The sequence below is a fragment of the Otolemur garnettii genome, unplaced genomic scaffold (assembly GCF_000181295.1).
Source record: "Otolemur garnettii isolate 467f Iridium unplaced genomic scaffold, OtoGar3 scaffold00073, whole genome shotgun sequence".
In the NCBI taxonomy this organism is placed as follows: Eukaryota; Metazoa; Chordata; class Mammalia; order Primates; family Galagidae; genus Otolemur; species Otolemur garnettii.
This window is the reverse complement of record NW_003852468.1, coordinates 3,930,530-3,950,969: the sequence shown is the minus strand read 5'-3', so window position 1 is coordinate 3,950,969 and position 20,440 is coordinate 3,930,530. Positions and strand designations below refer to the sequence as shown.

The window sequence follows — 20,440 nt, the reverse complement described above, 5'->3', positions numbered from 1 at the left end:
TGGTTTAGTTATGGCAAATTTCTTCAACATGTGAATGTCATTAAAGTATTTAATTTCTCCATCATAAATGAAACTCAGTTTAGCTGGATACAGGATCCTAGGTTGAAAGTTATTTTGTTTTAGGAGATTAAAAGTCAATGACTACCCTCTTCTAGCTTGAAAGGTTTCAGCAGAGAGAACTGCAATCATTCTAATATTCTTCCTCTTGTAGGTTATGCTTTTCTTAGATCTAGCTGCTTGCAGAATTTTCTCTTTTGTACTTAACTTTAGTTAATTACGAAGGAGAAAGTTGAAGTTAATTATGATGTTAATTATGATGTGCCTAGGAGATGTCTTATTCAGGTTGAATTGTGCTGGGGTTCTAAAACTGCTGTCTAAATTTCAGAATGTCTTGGCATTTCTGGAACGTTCTCCTTCATAATCTCATGAAGAAGAGCCTCTGTGCCTTGTGAAGCCATCTCGTTGCCTTCAGGAATTCCTATTAGGCGAATATTAGTTTTCTTCTAATTATCCCTGAGCTCTCAGAGAGAATGATCTGTTTTTGCTCTCCATTTCTCTTCAATATCAGAAATCCTTTCTTCTCCTTGCTCCATTCTGTTACTGAGGAATTCTACTGTATTTCTTGGCTCTTGGGCTGCAAATTCTTGTCTCAATGTGTCAGAATCTTTGGTGATTTTGTCTTTGAATTCATTGAACTCTTGTCACAATTTTTGACATGCTCCTTGAATTTCTAATTCCAACTTTACCTCCATTCTATTAATATTATTTGCGATCCAAATTCTGCATTTGATTTCTGACTTCTCAGCCATTTGTTTATGAATTGGATCTTCAGTTGTGTCTGTCATATTATTCCTTGGGGGAGTTGATCTACTCTGGTTATTCATGTTACCAGAGTTTTTCCGCTGATTCCAGCCCATGGTTATTTTATACCATTTGGCTAGATGAGCAGATAAGGTAAAGTTGGGTTGGGGGGCTCCTGGAGTAGTGATTAACCAGCCCTTTGCCCAAGAGCTGATCTGGTGTCTGTGTCTTTTCCCCTAGAGCGTTGCAAAGGACCTGTACAGTACTATGGCGTGAGATACTGGGGACTTACTTGATGTGGTGCGGCTAAGTGGCTCTGTCTTGTTTTCAGCTGGTCTTTGTCCTACCTTAGTGAATCAGTTACTCTGGATTGAAGTCTCAGCTGTGGAGAAATACCAGCAATGAAGTCAACTGAGGCCCCCCACGGACAACAACTGGGAAAGGAAAATCAAACCTTCCCACAACCACACACCCAGGGTACCACTTTGGATAGTCCTAGGTGATTGGTCCAGTCCGAGAGATCCAAATCAGTTGTCCTAGTCAGCACCTGGTCCCAAATGGGATAGTTCAAAAGATCTCTAGCAACTAGACAGCAGGAGTCTGTTGGCAGCTCAAGTATGACTCATTCTGGTGCTCTGTGGAGTCAGAAGGACCCCACTATGTCCCAGCAAATGAATTAGTCTGGGAAGGTTGATGCCTCATTCCCCATCTTGCACCTATGTCATATCCAGTTACTGGTAACCCCACAGGGCTGTGACCCAGTTCCCTCCAATGAGCAGATGCTCCAGAGGTTTGTACCTTCCTGAGTCACAGGGAGATCTGTGTCTCCTTAGCTAGGCTTTTGCACTCTGCCACCATCCAGTAGTGGGGGTTGATGCCTGACTACCTCAGGTGGTTAATAGAAGCTGGGAGGGTTCACTCAGTTCCAGCCCCGCCCCTGATTGATGTTGCTGACATTTATATTTTCACAGAATTTGTGATTCTGTCCTGGCTATTTTCCCCTGAGGACCAGGTGCTGTTTGAGTTCACAGAAAGTGAGACTGAGCCCTAGTCTGTGCTGTTGCCTGGAGCTGGTTTGTCTTGTCTCTGCTGCAGTCTGTGCTGGGGTGGGTAAGGTTAGAGCTCACACTCAGCTCTGAGTTCCAGCCTGTGCCTGCCTGCCTTTGTGTCAGCTATGACCCCCTGAGGGCCGGGTGTTTCCTAGGCTCACTAAAGCAGTACTTCTGGCTAGCTCCGCCCTGGGAGTATGCTGTCTCTGCATCTGCTATTCTCAGTCCCCACTGTGCCCAGCCCAGGCAGGTACTGCCTCAGGAATACCCTTTACTCACGGGGCCTGCGTTACCGTCCCAGATCTGTTCCGCCGGTGTCTGCCACTGAAGAAGATGCCCAGCTTTCTCTGGTTGCCCAGAGAGACAGGCATTGTCTTTCCAAAATATCTCCAGGGGTGTGAGCCCTATTGTTCCCACTTCTGCTTTGTGCCGTGGGTCACTGCCTCTCCCTCTCCTGTATGGTTCCTTCAGACCACCATCTTCTCCTTACCCCTGTGCTGCAGAATCAGCACAGATCTGCAATAGCCCACACCCTATACACACCTCTTGAGAAAATGCCCAAGAATCTGGACTCCATGGGAGACAGGCTTCCAGACCTCAGGGTGAGAGTGGAGGGGGAGTGCTGGGAATTCAGGATTGCAGATAAAGAATATATACAGTTTCATACAGTTTTATGCCTGGCAGGAGAGTGCCATGGCACCCTAGTAGGTGAAGGAGGTCCGTTTTTTAGAGAGTCTGTCCCATGGGATAAAATGGGAGGATGTTTGAACTCTGCTCGATTTTTGGAGAAAGTATACTGCAAGCCGTTCTCGTGTGGGGGAAGGGACTCCTGTCCACTTGGTGATGGATTTTTTACCTATTGTTTGTATCTTTGGGGTCACAGCTTGCCTTAGCAGGGTTGATGTGCATTCTTCAACCTTCTCTCTTGGCTCAGCTCCAGACCATCAGCTTACTTGCTAAACTTCTGTCCTTGAACTCTCCTGGACAGGAGCCTCTGTGGAAAGCTGGCTTCACTCGGCCATCTTGCCTTCACCCCCAACATTGAATTTCTTTAATGCTGATATTGGAGTATTGTAAAGTAAGCAAATCATCTTACCTTTCACAGAAACAAGATAATACTGCAGTTCCCAATCCTGATTAAAAAGTCCATTTTCTTCCTTCAATATTCTCTTCATCTTCTTTGCCAGAATTCAAAAATACTGTTTAGCTGTGTAGCTACTTGCAAATTCTGCTTCCAACAGAAACACAGTGATCATTGTCTAAAGCTGCAAACAGACTGAGGTACTCAATCACCAACCAGAAGTTCTGGCCAACCAGCTCATGCAGGGGAAGTTAGAACAAAATTAGAATCATAGCAGCCATATTTCAGCCCTTATGGGTCTGGGAGGAAGGAATTATGCCAGTCACTCTGCAAGGATTATTTTGTTGAAACTTATTTTTATTCCTATATTTCAAATATGTTCATTTAAAAAAATAATAAAAATACAAAAGATGAACAAAATTATCTTAATAAAAACAAAAGAATTTGTTTTGTACAATTTAGATTCAGTTAAAAGGCTGCATCTAGGGACTTAGGTAGGAAGCCATAGTTCCCACCCCTCGCGTAGACTGCTGTGGCTACACTACTATTTACAAAGAGTAATCTGTTTTCTGGCATCTCCGTAGACTGGTCGCCAGAGATGTTTGTCTCTCTTTTTCCCTCTTTTCCATACCCCTCATCAGATCAATGCAACTTTTAAACAGGGACACTATTCTTTGATTCTTATATAGGACAAAGGTGTGCTTACTTTGCCAGGACATCTACTAAACTGACAAAGAAAATTGAGAATTTCCCCACCCTCAGTGCTTCAAAGAGTGTGAATATTAGTATTCCCTTTTCATTAGTAACTCTTTCCCAGAAATTTATTCCAAAGAAATTTTCAGAGCTTATATATTAAAAATTATTTACAACAACTTTGTTGTTTTTTATAATTTGGCAATATCCTAAAGCAGCCCTGTCCAACAGTACCGGGATGAGGAAAATGTTTTTTATCTATATTGTCCAATATAGTAGTCACTAGACATGTGTAGTTATTAAACAATTGAAATGTTGCTAATAGGATTGTAGAATTACATTTTAAATTTTATTTTCTTTCACTTAATTTAAATTTAAATAACTACTTGTGGCTAGTCCTGACCCATTGGACAGTGCAGTTTTTAAACAACTTATAATAGGAATTTGGTTAAATAAATTATTTTCCTTCAGATATGGTGTAGTGTCCAGCTATACTTCATGGCATAAAAGTTATGTTATGGAGTACTTCCCATAGATAAATGTGACCTATCCAGAAAGATATTTAGAAAGAGGAAGGAAGCGAACGCTACAAGAATTGAAACCAAAGTGTTATCTGTGGTTTCCTCTGAACATTTGGTTTTATTTTTTCCTTTTTGTTTACCTTTATTACTCAGATTTGACAATGAATGTCTATTCCTTTTGACGTGAGATTAAAAGTACTTTTTTTTTTTGGAGACAGAGCCTTAAGCTGTCCCCCTGGCATCACAGCTCACAGCAACCTCCAACTCCTGGGCTCAAGTGAGTCTCCTGCCTCAGCCTCCCATGTAGCTGGGACCACAGGCGCCCGCCACAACACCCGGCTATTTTTTGGTTGCAGCCGTCATTGTTGTTTGGCAGGCCTGGCTGGATTTGAACCTGCCACCTTAGGTGTATGTGGCTGGTGCCTTAGCCACTTGAGCCATAGGCGCTGAGCCTAAAAACATTTTTAAATAAAAAAAGAGGATGCCTTCTTCCATGCTAAAATTTTAGGATGCTAAAAGAAAGAAATCACAGTTTGAGAATTGCCAGCCTTAAAGTGAGCAACAATAAAGCATTGAATACAATTGTTTTTAAAAAAAAAACAACTTTTTTTAAAGTATTGAGAAATCAGGATAGCCACATGAAAAAGAATGAAATTGGACCCTTAATGTATACCATTTATAAAAATTAACCCAAAGTGGATCAAAAACCTTAAATTTAAGATCCAGAACTATAAAACTATTAAAAGAAAACATAGGAGCAAATCTTCATGATTTTGGATTTGGTAATGGATTCTTCGTTATGATACCAAAGGCATATGTAATAGTAGGAAAAAAATAGATGAGTTGGATTTGATAAAAGTTAAAAACTTATAGCCTTAGAGGAGATACCATCAAGAGTGAAATGATAATCCACAGAATGAGAGAAAATATTGCAAGTCACATATTTGATAAGAGTATATATTCAGAATATATAAAGAACTCCTACAACTCAATAACAAAAATATAACCCAATTAAAAATTGGCAAAGGACTTGAATAGTCCTATCTCCAAAGAAGATATGAAAATGAAAAATGAGTATATGAAAAAGATGCTTAATGTCATTAGCTGTTAAGGAAATAAAATCAAAACCACAGTGAAGTACCACCTTACAGCTCCCGGGATGGTAGCCATGCATTGGCCAGGAAGAAAAAGTGAAACACTATACATTGCTGTAGAAATTTAAAATTGTGCAGCCACTGTAAAAAAACTTTTTACAGTTCCTCAAAAATTAAACATAGAGAATTACTGTTTCACCCGTAAATTCAACTCCCATGTATCCAAAACATTTGAAAACAAGGTCTCAAACATATACTTGTGTGCCAGTGTTCACAGCAGTATTATTCACAATAGCCTAAAGGTGGAAACAGCCCAAGTGTCTGTCAGATGAATGGATAAACTAAATGTGATATAAACATACAATGGAATCTTATTTAGCCATAAAAGAATGAAGTTCTGATAGATAGATGAAATTTCAAAACATTATGCTAAATGTAGAAAGCCAGTCACCAAGAGACAAATACAGTAGAACCTCTGTAGTTGACGACCTCCCTACATTGACCACTTCCTTAAGTGGATCTAATTTTTCTGGATTGGACATACAGCACATGTACCTATAAATACAGTAGGCCCAGTTCTTTATATTGACCACTTGTGTTATCAGTACCGTAGGCCCAGTTCTTTACGTTGACCACTTCTGTATGATAATCGGTTTGTTACAGTCACTTGTATGGTCAGCTTACAAAGGTTCTCCTATATTGTATGATTCCATTCAGATCAAGTATCTAGAGTTGTCAAATTCATAAGAGATAGAAAGTAGATTAGAGGTTACCAGAGGCCTGAGTTAGATGGGAATGGGAAGGAGAGTTGAGAGTTACTGATATAAAGTTTCTATTTGCATTGATAAAGATTGGAAATAGGTAGTGGTGATTGTTATATAGCAGTGTGAATATAATATTACTAAATGGCGTTGAATGGCACAGTTACAAAATAGTTAAAATGACAACTATTATGTTGTATATATTTCACCACAATAAAAAAGTACAACCAAAAAAAAATAACATGTATTCTTTCCTGCTTTTCCCCACAAAATAAATTCAATTTATTCACTGTCAGCAGTTTTTAATTTTGAAAATGTTATATAAAGAGCTATTCATTGGTTATTTTGGCAGGAGGTCTTTAAAATCCTAGGGAGCTGCCCTGATACCTCTTTAGCAGCTGCAATCGTTACTAAATTGTCCAAATTGTTCCTTTTAATGTTTTTGTGTATTTTATATCAGCTTCTGAACAGTATATGAAATTCCATTATCTTTGAGCAATATACATCTGTCATATCTATAAATAGTCTGCAAAACAAACATTTAATGGAACTGAAATTTAACAATTCAGCTTTGGCTAACTGTATTATAATTAGAGTAATGATAATTCTGTGACATGCACATGGCATTCACAGAGAGTAATTACTGGTAATTACCTTCAGGAAAAGTACTTGGCAACAGATAACAAAAAAATATAGTGAGAAACCTAGATTTAAAGGCAAATTATTTGCATTTTTCTTTCTTTTTTAACTTTTTAACTAGTTTTTTAGGTTTTAGACTGACATTTAATGATTAAACTAGAAAAATACAGGGAATCAATCACCACTGATCCATAAAACTTGATACTACTAAATTTAAAAATGTGGGAAAAGCAAGAATGGGAGTACTACTTGGAGTCAGAAGACTAATTCTGGCTTTCTTGCTTAATAACTTAGATAACTTATGCCTCTGTTTCTTCATCTGTTCTAATTTAACCTATTTAATAGAATGGTCAGATGAGATAATGTATTTGAAAATGCCTCATTAAGTTTTATTCGAGAATTTCCTACAATAATACTTCAAAAAATACCTTCATTTAGAAACCTGCCATCAACTGCATGTCATGCTGAGATAGATCATAAAATCACTGCTATTTCAGAGTGCCTTATCAATTTCTGAATATCAAAGGGACCTTGGAGTGACATAGTTCATCACAGTGGACATGTAGGCAGGCATAGTTCAGAGGTTCAAGTAAGAAAGCCAGTCTACTGGGTGATGAATTCCATAATTACCATGGATCTCCAGCTTCTACTGTATATTCATGTGTGAACTATGTAATCTTCACTGGATCGTCTTCCTAGAAGAGCTGCAAATTAGGCAGGAGTGAGACTGAGTCCCGTAACCTGAGTAACCTATGACTAAGTCTGTAAACCCTAGCCACGATTCCCAGATAAAAAACATTTTTCTAAACTGTGATGATGCCAAAACCTTTTGCCTTTTCCTGCCTTTTACTGTTTTATTTTCTTTAATCCTATCTTTTAAAATCGTTTCTTTTCCTACTCATTTATTAATTCTTTTGTTAGATCTAGAACATGTCCAGAAATAGATGTCTGAAGCTCAAATGCAAAATAGAAAAAAAATGACCCTATGTGACATTAATGGCTCTTACTCATATATATGTTCTGCTGGGGCTTCTTGTGTGTGTTCTATGCTGGAACCTTCAGTCTGTGTCAAAGCAAAGTGACAAAAGTGAACATCCTGGTCTTTCACCGGTACCATGAAGCTAGGTGTAGGTTTTTCTGTAGATGGCCTTTATGAGGTGAGGGAGTTTGTTTTCTGGTTTCCTGAAAGTTATGAGGAGAGGATGTCAGATTTTGTCAAATGCTTTTTCTGCATCTATTTTCTTTGTTAGTTTGATAATATGGTGAATTACGTTGATTGATTTCAGATGTTAAGCCTGCCCTGCATTCCTAGGATAAATCACACTGGTTTATGCTGTGTTATTCTTTTTAAGAATACTTTCTTGGATTTGATTTTGTTGAATGGGAGATATTGTTCTGCAGCTTTCTTTTTTATCTTTGCCTGGTTTTGTTATAATTATAATGGTGACCTCATAGAATTCACTGTGAAGTCACTTATCTGTGATTTTCTGGTAAGAGTTTGTACAGCGTTGGTAGTGTTGCTTCCTTAAGTGTTTGGTAGAATTTACCAGTATAACCATCTGGGCCTGAAGTTTTCTTTTGGAAAGGCTTTTAACTATAGTTTGAATTTTTTTTGACAGGTAAAGGATTATTCAAGTTATCTATTTATTCTTGAGTTTTAGTAATTTCTGTTTTTCTGAGTACTGGCATAAAGTTGTTAATAGTATTCCCTTATTGTCTTTTTAGTATCGATGGACTCTGTTTCAGTGATTTTTGCCCTTACTTTTACTATTTTCTTTCCTTTTTCTTTGGGTTGAATTTACCCTTCCTTTTCTAGTTTCTGAAAGTTAAAGCTATGATTCTTGATATGAGAATTTTCTTCTTTTCTGATAAGAGTTTCATGCTATTAATTTCCCCCATAGTGCTGTGTTATGGCATCCCACAAATTCTAACATATTGTGTTTTTATTTCCTTGTACGTTTGTAATTGTCATCAAATTTGGATCATTTTTGGACATTGTTTCTTCAAATAATTTTTGGCTTCCCTCTCCTTCAGAGACTCAGCTCATTGATGTTTATTTTTCCTTTCTAGTTTTTAAAATACTTTGTATTACAGTGCCTTCAAATTCACTAATCTTTTCTTATGCATTGTCCAATCTGCTCCTAATCACATCCAGCATCTTTTTATCTCTGAAGTAATTTTTATCTTCAGAAACTCAGTTTGGTTCTCCTTTATCTCTTGCTTGCATCCACTTAACTTGTGCAACTGTTTTAATGTTCTTCTCTGTTAATTCTGCAGTCTGTGGCAGTGCTGGATCAATTTTGACTGCATTCTTACTCTCCTCATACGTTTTTTCCTGCATTTTTGCGTGCCCTGTAAACTTTGACTAGATATCACGCATTGTGAATTTTACCTTGCTGGGTGCTGGGTATTTTTGTATTCCTATAAATCTTGAGTTTTGCTTAAGTATGCAGTTCAGTTACTTGGAAACAATTTGACCTTTTTCTTATCTTGCTTTTATGATTTGTTAGGCAAATCTGGTGCATTGCTCAATCTAGAGCTAATTTTTTCTTGTACCGAGGCAGGATGTCCCTGAATACTGATGTGCTATGACTTATAAAATTTTCTAATGTGGCTGGTAAGAATGGGTACTATTGCCAATAGGCTCCTTGTGAGCAGCAGGCAGCGAGGGTTCTTGCTGGTCCTTTTATGCAGCTATTTCCCTAGTCTTCCTCACGTGCGTGAGCTGCTTGGCACTCTGCAGATCTTTAGGGTTCTGTTTCTGTGAAGATCTGCACTCCGGGTACACTGTCCCGTGAACTTCAGCTGTCTTGTTCTTCCTGGAATCTCAGTTTCTTTTTTTTCTTTTTGCAGTTTTTGGCCAGGGCTGGGTTTGAACCCACCACCTCTGGTATACGGGGCCAGTGCCCTACTCCTTTGAGCCACAGGCACTGCCCACTCAGTTTCATATTTTCAACTCAGGAAGTCCATAAGTCGGTGCCTCCATCCCCTTCTTGCTGCCTCTGTCTGGAACTTTTTTGAGTCAATAATCGAAGGTTTAAAGAAGAAGGAAAAAAATTATATACATGTAGTATACAGGCACACACACACACACACACACACACACACGAGACCTGTCTGGAAAGTATCTAGCAGTTGTTAATACTACTTTTCATATTACATGATTGGATACTTTATGGGCAGCCCTCGTGTATGTGTAAATATTTTCCATCTTTTCCTGACAGTTGTCCTTCAGTTTTAACTTACATCCCGAGTGTTTATATTTTTCTAACACTATCTAGAATTATTCCTGTAACTTCCCTCTCTATAAAACAAAAACTTTAGTATGCTTTTACTATTATTACTTTTAACTATTTTACTATTCCATAGCCTCATTATGAATTTCTGGTCAAACTATTGATTTCTCTGTTCAATATTGAGTCTTCCTTGTCTTACTTTATTATCCTGGTTTTAAAAAAATTATTTCTAGATAGTTCTAATAGTTTTTAAGGTTGGTCACCATACCCCTTTCTTCACTCCTATTTCTAAATCAGGTCAGGGAATGTCTTTAACTGTAAACTCATTTATTTACTCACTTGGTTTTACTTTAGTTTTTCCAGTTTCAGAGAATATTGCATCTGTTATCCTGTAGTGTTTGTCCATTGACCTGTGTTCTAGATCGTCTATCAACTCTCAAACTCTTTTGTGTGTGTGTGTGTGTGTGTGTGGTATTCCCATTTAATTATTCTGTATATTAGATTTTCTAGTTCCTTTCTAATAGCAGTAAATCCCTCTCTGTATTTTAACTCTTTTTCAATGCCATAGCCCCCTTCTGGGGAACACCCCATATTCCTTCTTCCTGCCATGATAAAACCTTTTGAAGGAATAGTTTGTATTTGTTGATTTTTCTTGTTTGGCTTTGGTTCATTTCTCAATACATTGGATTCTGGATTCTGACTCTCTACCACTCCACTAAAAGTAATTTCTTTTTTCTTTGAGACAGAGTTTCACTTTCTCGCCCTGGGTAAAGTGCCATGGTGTCATAGCTCACAGCAACCTCAAACTCCTGAGCTCAAGCAATTCACTTGTCTCAGCCTCCTGAGTAGCTGGAACTACTACTACTTCAATAGGCACCTGTCACAACACCAGGCTATTTTCAGAGACGGGCTCTCACTCTTGCTCAGGTTGGTCTTGAACTCATGAGTTCAAGCTGTCTACTCACCTCAGCCTCTTGGAGTGCTAGAATTATAGGCATGAGCCACTGCACCCAACTAAAAGTAATTTCTTATATGGTCCAGTAACTATTCTAAGGACTAGTCCAAAAAACACAATGTATTAGTTAACTATTGCTGTATAACAAGCCACTCTAAAATGTAGTGATGTAAAACAAATTATTATTTCTCTGCAGTCTCCAGGTTACCTGAGTGGTTCTTCTGATCTCACTTGGGGTCTGCTGTTCTTATCTGGACTGGTTCATATGTCTGCTGTTAGCTGACAGGTTGGCTGGAGGTTGCCAGGAGCTAGTTTGGCCCCATTTGGGAGGACTCCACTCTGCTTCATGAGGTATCATCTTCTATCAGACTATGCCATGGTACTTTAAATGGTAATACTGGAGTTCCATAGGAAGAAGTAGAGCAGGCTAGGTGCGGTGACTCACGCCTGTAATTCTAGCACTCTGGGAGGCCGAGGTTGGTGGATTGCCTGAACTGACAGGTTCGAGACCAGCCTGAACCAGAGCAAGACCTCGTCTCTAAAAACAGCTGGGTGTTGCGGCGTGCACTTGTAATCTCAGCTACTTGGGAGAGTGAGGCAAGAGAATTCACGAGAATTGAGCCCAAGAGTTTGAGGTTGCTGTGAACTATGATGCCGCAGCATTCTAGCAAGGGTGACAAACTGAGACTCTGTCTCAACAAAAAAATAGAAAAAGATGTGGAGCTTGCAAGACCTCTTGAGGCATACATAGGCTTAAAAATAGCACACTTTACCACATCAGTTGGGCAGAGCAAGACAAAAGACCAGTCCATTGTCAAGGAATGGGAATTTGTTTCACATTCTTCACTCAGCTTCTTAAATGTTCATACTCCCAGGGATTCTTATTTCTAACCCTTTCCATTTTGCCTCACTAACCTCATCTCTTTTTATAGCATGAATTGTATGCTCTATATTGATGAGAACTAAATGAGCAATCAGCAAACTATGGCGGCCAGCCTGTGGCTTGCTAGCTTAGACTGGTTTTCACATTTTTAAAGGCTGTTTAAATAAACATCACCATCAATAAAAACAACAAACAGAGGAGTATGCAGCAGAGACTGTAGGTTATTTGGCCCTTTGCAAAAAACTTTGCACCTCCTCCCCTAGAAATCAATATTTCAATACTGATCTTTCTTCAGCTTCTGTCTACAGACATATAGGATTTTGTGATTATGTAGGTACCTTAAATGTCTCATGTACAGATTGAAGATCATATCTGCATTTTAAAACTTTATTTTCCTCTTGATTTCTTATTTTACCCACATTCTACCTGGTCTGGCCTTTGCCATTGTTTCTACTTAGTCACACACAAATCTATTTCTTCATTTCTGATACTCTTAGTTAATTTAGGCCCTTAGTTCAACAACACCTCCTACCAATTCAGCCTCCAGATTGTGTCTTTTACTATTTAATCACCTTATTTTCATACTTTATGAAATTTATGTGATGTATTTGGACTGAGAAATGATCATGGAATTGTAGAGAGCCATTTTGGTTTGGTTCTGTGGGATAGGCCGAAGCTAGACTATAAGATGATTTAGGGAGCAAGTGAATTATGAGAAAGCAGCAGTTAACTCTTTTGAAAGAGGAGAGGAATGGAATTGTGTATTTGAGTATTTTTACAGAATATATTCTTATTACAGTCAACTGAATAGTTTGGAATGTTTTATGTGGACATTGGTCTATAAGAGAACTTAAAAGCTCTAAGCACCAAGATACATTTACAAAATATTAAAAAGCTCTGAAAGGGGCCAGGCATGGTGGCTCACAATAAACCCATTCCTGATTCTGAAGCAAAGCTTTCTACTTAGACCACCCTTCCTCAACTTTGCCTACACAAAAAGCTCCAGTCAGATTTCCCACTCAAGGGAGAGACTTAGTGACAAATAGGTCTACTCAGCAGGAGGAGCATCTGCTACTGAATGGAGGAAACCAGCACTGGCAACCCAGAACTTCATTCTTAGTGCTCCATAATTAGTGATTGACCAATACAGTGGGGTATCATGAAGAAATGTGAATATGTGATACACGGCTACACTCAACAGCATGGTTGAATCTTACTACATTTTGAGCTATGGAAGCTAGATGTGAGAAGATGATTATATTGAATTCATGTATTAAAAATGTATCAATAGGCAAAATAAAAAATGTATAAAAAAGTCAAGAAATGATTACTTTAAAAGTTAAGATAATGATTACCTTTTGAGAATGTTAGATTATGACAAGGAAGGGGTACGTGGAAGGTTTTGGGGGGCATTCTGGCATTCTTCTGAGTACAGGTCACACAAATATTCTCCTTACTATAGAGAACATTTGTGTTTTAATATGCTTTTCTGTTAGCATATTATACAATGAAAAGTATGTAAAATCAAAAAAGGGATCTAGAAGAGACTGAAATAATTCTATAAATAAACATTTAAAGGATGTTTCTTTTTTTTTTTTTTTTGAGACAGAGCCTCAGCTGTTCCCCTGGGTAGAATGCTGTGACATCACAGCTCACAGCAACCTCCAACTCCTGGGCTCAAGCGATTCTCCTGCCTCCGCCTCCCAAGTAGCTGGGACCCCAGGCGCCCGCCACAACGCCTGGCTATTTTTTTTTTTTTTTTTTTTGGGTTGCAGCCATCATTGTTGTTTGGCGGTCCCGGGCTGGATTCCAACCCGCCACCTTAGGTGTATGTGGCTGGCACCTTAGCCACTTGAGCTGCAGGCGCCAAGCCTAAAGGATGTTTCTTAAAGAATAAATTCTTTATTTTATCCAAAGAACTCTGAGACTACATTCTGTTCGTAAAATAAGAATAGGATGCTGTGAAAAAAGAAGCAATTTAGAGAATAAGAGAGAGCTCAGATTCAAGTATGATTGCTCACATTAAAACTTGGGTGAAAGGACTAAAGATAAAATTGATTGATAAAATGTCCAGAATGTAGAGAAAGAAGACTGAAACACTAAAATTTGAGAACAGAATAATAGAAAATCAATCCTGATACCAAAACCAGGAAAAGACTCAACAAAAAAGAAAACTATAGACCACTTTCATTAATGAGAATTTCAGTTCCAGCAACGATGAACCTGTCAACATTGGCTATTATCAATCTTTTAAAAATATTCCCTGATCTAACAGACAAAAAAATGAGATCTCCTTATTTAACTTTGCTCTGATCACTAGTGAAGTTGAACATCATTTCTTGTGTTAATTATCAGTTTATTATTCCTTTCTTGTGTATTCCCTATTTTAATTTTCCTTATTTGGCAGAGGTCATTGTTTAGGACATTAATCCTTCATGTTTATTACAAATATCTTCTCCCACTCAATTTTTGTCTTTTAGATTGATATTTCATTTAGCTTGTACCTTATGAAGCTATAACTTTTTCCTTTATCACTTCATTATATAGTTTGGTTAAGATCATTAAGATCATTTACATAAAATACCAGAAAGTTCATGTGACTTGCTTTATTGCTGTGGTCTAGAGCTGAACCTGCTGTATGTCTGAAGTATGCCAATACTAATAGTTCTAAAAATAGGAATCAAGGGCAGGAATTTGACAGCTATTATAGTAATATTTTGCAAAATGATATTACAAAGGAATTCTTAGGCTTTTTATTTCTTTGTAGATTTACTTTAATATATTGCCTATGGCACAGGAATTATCAGCCATCATAGTGAAAAATATTTGAGTGAGAAGCTTTGGTCAATATCGGATTTAAACTTATCTTGCATATTTAATCATAACTTACATATTTAAAGGCATTAAAACGTGAAAGGTAATTATATTCAATTTGGGAAAACTCTAGATGTATTATAATTTTGTTCAAACTATGTGATTCAAGAGAAGTGCCACATCCAGAGGAAAAAAGATACTCTAGAAAGTAGGATGCATGTGTCCAGTTGAACCATTGTAGTGTGCCCTTACTGTACTGAATTTGAAGTGTGTTGTAAATAGGACTGTGAATATAATTTAAGATTACTCACCTGCAGCATAGTGATTATCATGGAAAGATATTACTTTATTTGTTATATGTGTTTTCTCAACTTCTTTTCTTCTCTCTTCTCTTTTTTACAGATCATACATCAGTTGGTGGTCTAGGAGACAGTTTTTATGAATACTTACTGAAAGCATGGTTGATGTCAGATAAAACAGACCATGAGGCAAGAAAGATGTATGATGATGCTATTGAGGTGATTATTGTCTGAGCATTTTTCTACCTAATGTATTGAATATGCAGTGTATTTGCTAGTGACTAGATTAGTATCTTATAACCTTTATACTTTATGCATTCTTGAAGTGCATATAATGGGTATAAGCATTTTATTATATGTATTTACTAGAAAGCTTATTAGTATTTTAATAGAGGAACCTTATATCAAGTCTTGTTTTATTTGTACGATTTTAAAGACATTGTTAAATAATTTATTATATTTATGAAAATTGTATTTCAATAATTTTAGTTAATGCCTGCAGAGACTGGAAGAACTTCTGACTCCACGTATGTTTTCATCAACATTTCTTCTTTCAAATGACCCTTTTTAACCTACACATTAAGAGCCTTATAAGCAAATAATTACAGTAATGGCAAAACACTTACGTAGTGCTTTCTTTTTTTTTTTTTTTTTATTGAATGGTAACTATGTACATTAATGAACTTCTGGGGTACGGTGTGGGGTTTTCACATGCAATCTGAAATACTTCCATCTTACGTAGTGCTTTCTATATACCAGGCACTATTATAACACTTTTTATATATATGATATTATTTAATTATTATCATAATTTTACATACAAGGACATTAAGGCATAGTGAGTCACATTCCAATGGGGGGTTGTCCAGGACTGACCCCACCTAAGTTTATTTTCATACGTTCTTTTGTCCCACTTATAAAGATGTACCAAAAAAACCCTTTGGTGGGGTTTGTCCCTGACTGCCCCCTGGAGTGTGATTAAGGAACTTGCTTAAGGTCACAGCTGGTAAGTGATGGAGTCTAGAAGTGAACAGGATAGCTGTCGAGCCTTTATTTTTAACCACTGTATTACGTTGTTTCATATTTATATAACTTCATACCACCATGTTGTGATGGTTTAAAATTGGAACAAGATTCACTGTAGTAAGGATTTTTATGGGATATTTCCAAAAATTGTGAAATACAAAAGTGTGTTAAGTAAGTTAGAACTAATTCTCATTCTCTACAGTTGTTTCCAAAAATGCACAGGAGTTGAATTTAATAAGTGGCTTGCAGTGTTTTGTCCATTGTAGGCATTCAGTAGATGTTTGTTGAGGGATTGTGTTAACTAATAAATTGAACTAAATTAAGGTGCAAGCAAGAATATAAATTTTGATATGTGACTTCTAAAATTCTTCTTGAAGTCTTAGGTTTTGAAAAGTTTGCGAGTTTTATTCTCTGTTATTAAAATTTAAACATAAACGTTTTTATGATCCATAAAAAGTTTAGGAAGAATTTAATATTCTTAGAAGCACAGTGTTGAAAATAGCCCTTCGTTACTCCCACTATACTACAGGCTTCTTTGAGGGCAGAGTCTAATTTGTTTATCATTATCTTGTCACCTAGCACAATACCTGAAACATAATAGGTATTTATTTAGTAAGTGTTCGGTAAATGAATGAATATATTTAATGTTTTTTAGTTTTTTAATTTTAATTTTTTTGAGGCAGAATTATTGCTCTCTTTCCCTGGTTAGAGTATAGTTGTGTCATCTCGTAGCCCACAGCAACCTCAAACTGCTGAGCTTAAGTGATCCTCCTGCCTCAACTTAAGGTAGCTGGGACTCTAGAAATGTGCCATAATGGCTAAGTAGCTAAGTTTTCTGCTTTTTGTAGAACTAGAGTCTTGCTCTTGCTCAGGCTGGTCTTGAACTCATGAGCTCAAGCAATCTATTCTGAGAGTTCTAGGATTACAGGCATGAGCCACCGTGCCAGGTCATTATTTTTATTTTTGAGAAGGCGTGACTTGTCATATAGTATACATAACCAGGTTTTCTTCTTAGATTGGTATTTTCTTGTAATAGTCTTAATCTAAAACCATTTTTTCTTTGCTTTGCTTAATTTTTGCAATAGGAAAAAAATTACTTATATTTGCCATTGCTTTTAAAATTATATATATTTGAAGGGGATGATATTTTCCTTGAAAACTAACATTAAAAATTAGTTTTCGTGAGTCATCTGCTATATAAGTTATACATTCTATAAATGTTTCTTTATTTGTTTTCTTTGTTTTTTTTTTTTTTTTTAATCAGAGTCCAGGGCACTAAGTGTCTTTAGAAAAACTTGATCAGCTTTGATTTTGAGGCAGAATCTCAAGTATGCAGTTTTTGCTATGTTAATTTTTTTCAGTAACTATTCCATTAGGATACAGAGTGTATATAAATTATAATAAAATGACATATCTGGGTGGCGCCTGTGGTTCAGTGGGTAGGACGTCGGCCCCATATACCCAGGGTGGTGGGTTCAAACCTGGCCCTGGCCAAACTGCAACAAAAAATAGCCGGGCGTTGTGGTAGGCACTTGTAGTCCCAGCTACTTGGGAGGCTGAGACAGGAGAATCGCCTAAGCTTAGGAGTTGGAGGTTGCTGTGAGCTGTGATGCCCTGGCAGTCTACCGAGGGCGACATGGTGAAACTCTGTCTCAAAAAAATTAAATAAATAAAAAAAAATAAAATGACATGTGGAATGTATGGAAGAGACAGGAATGACTATGTATTTTAATATTCTAATTAGAAATAAATGATTTTTAAATTTGTCTTTCTTGAGTTATTCTATTTAAGTTATTTCATTCCCACTCCTCTGTACTTATAGAAGCCCATATCCCTGGTCCCTATATCTTAGCTTTTTAAAAAAGGTTATGTACATTTTATGTCTGATAAAGTTTATGTTTAATTTTTACTTTTTGAAATAGTGAAGAAAAATATACCTTTTAAAGTCCTTGTGAAACAATAAGCTAAATGCTAATGTTAGTGACGATTTGTTTGACATTGTTTAATAGAAGAGTGATAATATTCTTGATGGCTCTTATTATTTCATTCAACAGTTTAGTATTTTATATAAATTAAATTCCTAGGCATTTGCCATATTTTATAGAGAAGAGAACAATATAGGCAATTTTAAACATTCATAAGTAAATTGGTGGTAAAAAGCCCTATCTTTACCTAACTTTTACTTTAGTCCTAGTAAGTCCATAGATATGCTTGGATATCTTTTAATTATAACACGGTAAGGTTTACATTATAATGAGCAGAAGTGACAAAAATATATAAAAATTCAGAACCATGAATATGGATTATCATTCTTTACCCATTTATGGAGACCTTACATGCAGAAAACATGATAGGATAGTATTATGAGGTCTGCAAAGATGAAAAACAATTGCCCCTGCACTCAAAAAACTAAGATTTTCATTTGTGCTACAAAGTACTACAGTTAAAAACAACAAAAACTTGTAATATAATGGTAGTCCCTTATCATTTTGGTTGTCAGCAACCTCTCATTCTCCTAATAGTTCAATTACAATTATCTGAGGGCACCATTCATTTATAAAATTACTTATTAGTTAAACATGTATTGGGTGTATACTATATTACAGGCTTTTGGTGTGTAAGATGATGTATAAGTCCTAGTTCTTCCAGTTTTGTAAAACATATGTGATAATAACAGAATATAGGTTACATTTTCTCCAAAGCTGATTGCTACTGAGCTTATTGGAGAATAATACACACAGTAAGAATGTGGATTAATTCTTATATGACATAATCCTTTTTATTGTGAGAAAGAAAAGTATAGTCATTAGTCATATTCAATAATTTCTACCAAAGAAAACTTACTTAATACAATTTCTTACTCTTTTCAATAGAAATATCTCTACAGGTAGGGAACTGATTTGTAGCACCTCTCAGCAAAGTCTGAAAGCATAGTCCAAATGAGCAGAGCTCTTAAAAGTCTCATTTTAAAAATGAAATGTGAATTTTATACTCTATCTTATATTTAAGTTTAATGTAGAATATTTTTGTCACCATCCCCACATCTTTAGAATAAAATTGACTGGAGGATGGTGTATTTATCACATGGTCTCTCTTATTCGTGATGCACCCTCTAAAACAAGTGCTTAAGTTTGAGAAGTAAGGGGCTAAAAGGGGCATGCACTTAAACTTTCAATCAGTTTGTAAAGCTTTGTAATGTGTAGGGTTGCTCACCTAATGGTACCTTTATAAAATACTTTGCCAAGCAGTGTAGTTTCATGGAATAGAGAAACTGTGAACTAATTATTAAAGTCATATTTTCTTATTAATTTGAGTATTCTTTCTGTTCATTTTTTGTTGTATGAAACAAAAATAATGGTGAAGGCTTTGGGTTATAACATCATCCTGATCTCATTTGACTGATCATTACGAATTTGATTGCACTCAAGAAAACAGTGCTCATATTATTTATATAGAAAGATAATCTTTAGACCAAATCTCTTTTCTTCTACTGATAAGGGTATTTGTTACACATTATATGCAATTTGATCACACATTCCAAGCTTATTTATTGTAAATAAAGTCTCTCAATTTGGGAAAGTTACTACTTTATAGAATATCGTATTACCAAGGTTGTATGATAACTAGAAGGATATAGTAAGTGTTAACGTTAACTGATAGTTTGTTTCTAAAATATTGAGTATCTTCTCTTTCCTGTAGGCTATAGAAAAACATCTTATTAAGAAGTCCCGTGGAGGTCTTGTCTTTATTGGAGAATGGAAGAATGGGCACTTGGAAAAGAAGATGGGGCATTTGACCTGCTTTGCTGGGGGAATGTTTGCACTAGGAGCAGATGGTTCCAAAACAGATAAAGCTGGTCATTATTTAGAGCTAGGGGCGGAAATTGCACGTACATGTCATGAATCGTATGACAGAACTGGTAAGAATTTTAATAAGGCTAATTACTTAGTCTAAAATAAGCTCTAAGTTAAAAATATGTCCAGGCATAGGCAGTTTTCACTTCCATATAGTTTAACACAGTAAATTGTTTTCTTAAGAATTTGTATTTTTGACCCCAAAAGTGTTTCTGCATCATTTTTTAAAATTTCAAATTCTGCTACTGTTTTTGTTAAAGATTTTGAAGAATTTTAAAGGTAAGAGGTAGAATATTTAGGATTTGTGGACTAACATTATTTATTTTAAATAGTAAGGATCCATTTTAGCTATTCATTTCAACTTCCATAAAACCAATCACTTAAAAGAACACGCAGTTGAGTTATTTGGGTTATATTGCCTTGCCTTATCCTCTTGTGAAAATTAGAATAATAAAAAGATAATAGTAGTTATCTTGTATTGGTCATTTATCTCTTAGTTCACCAGTCATTGTTGGAGTTGTTTGTGCCTTTAAGTAGAAAGATCTCTGACATTGCTTTAGGTAATGATGTAATATTTCTGAACTTCATTGTCCTTACATGGAAAATGATAGGATTCTTTTTTTTTTTTTTTTTTTTTTGAGACAGGGCCTCAAGCTGTCCCCCTGGGTAGAGTGCAGTGGCATTACAGCTCACAGCAACCTCCAACTCCTGGGCTCAAGCGAGTCTCCTGCCTC

The 20,440-nt window shown here is 36.4% G+C and overlaps 1 protein-coding gene across 1 annotated transcript in view; it reads left to right on the top strand.

The window, feature by feature from the left end:
- The window catches only part of MAN1A2 (mannosidase alpha class 1A member 2), a 184,331-nt gene that overhangs the window by 128,433 nt on the left and 35,458 nt on the right, over nt 1-20,440 (top strand). The window contains exons 9-10 of the mRNA XM_003793819.2: nt 14,930-15,045; nt 19,552-19,771. Of these exons, the coding sequence (XP_003793867.1) occupies nt 14,930-15,045; nt 19,552-19,771 (336 nt within the window). The remainder of the gene's footprint in view (nt 1-14,929; nt 15,046-19,551; nt 19,772-20,440) is intronic.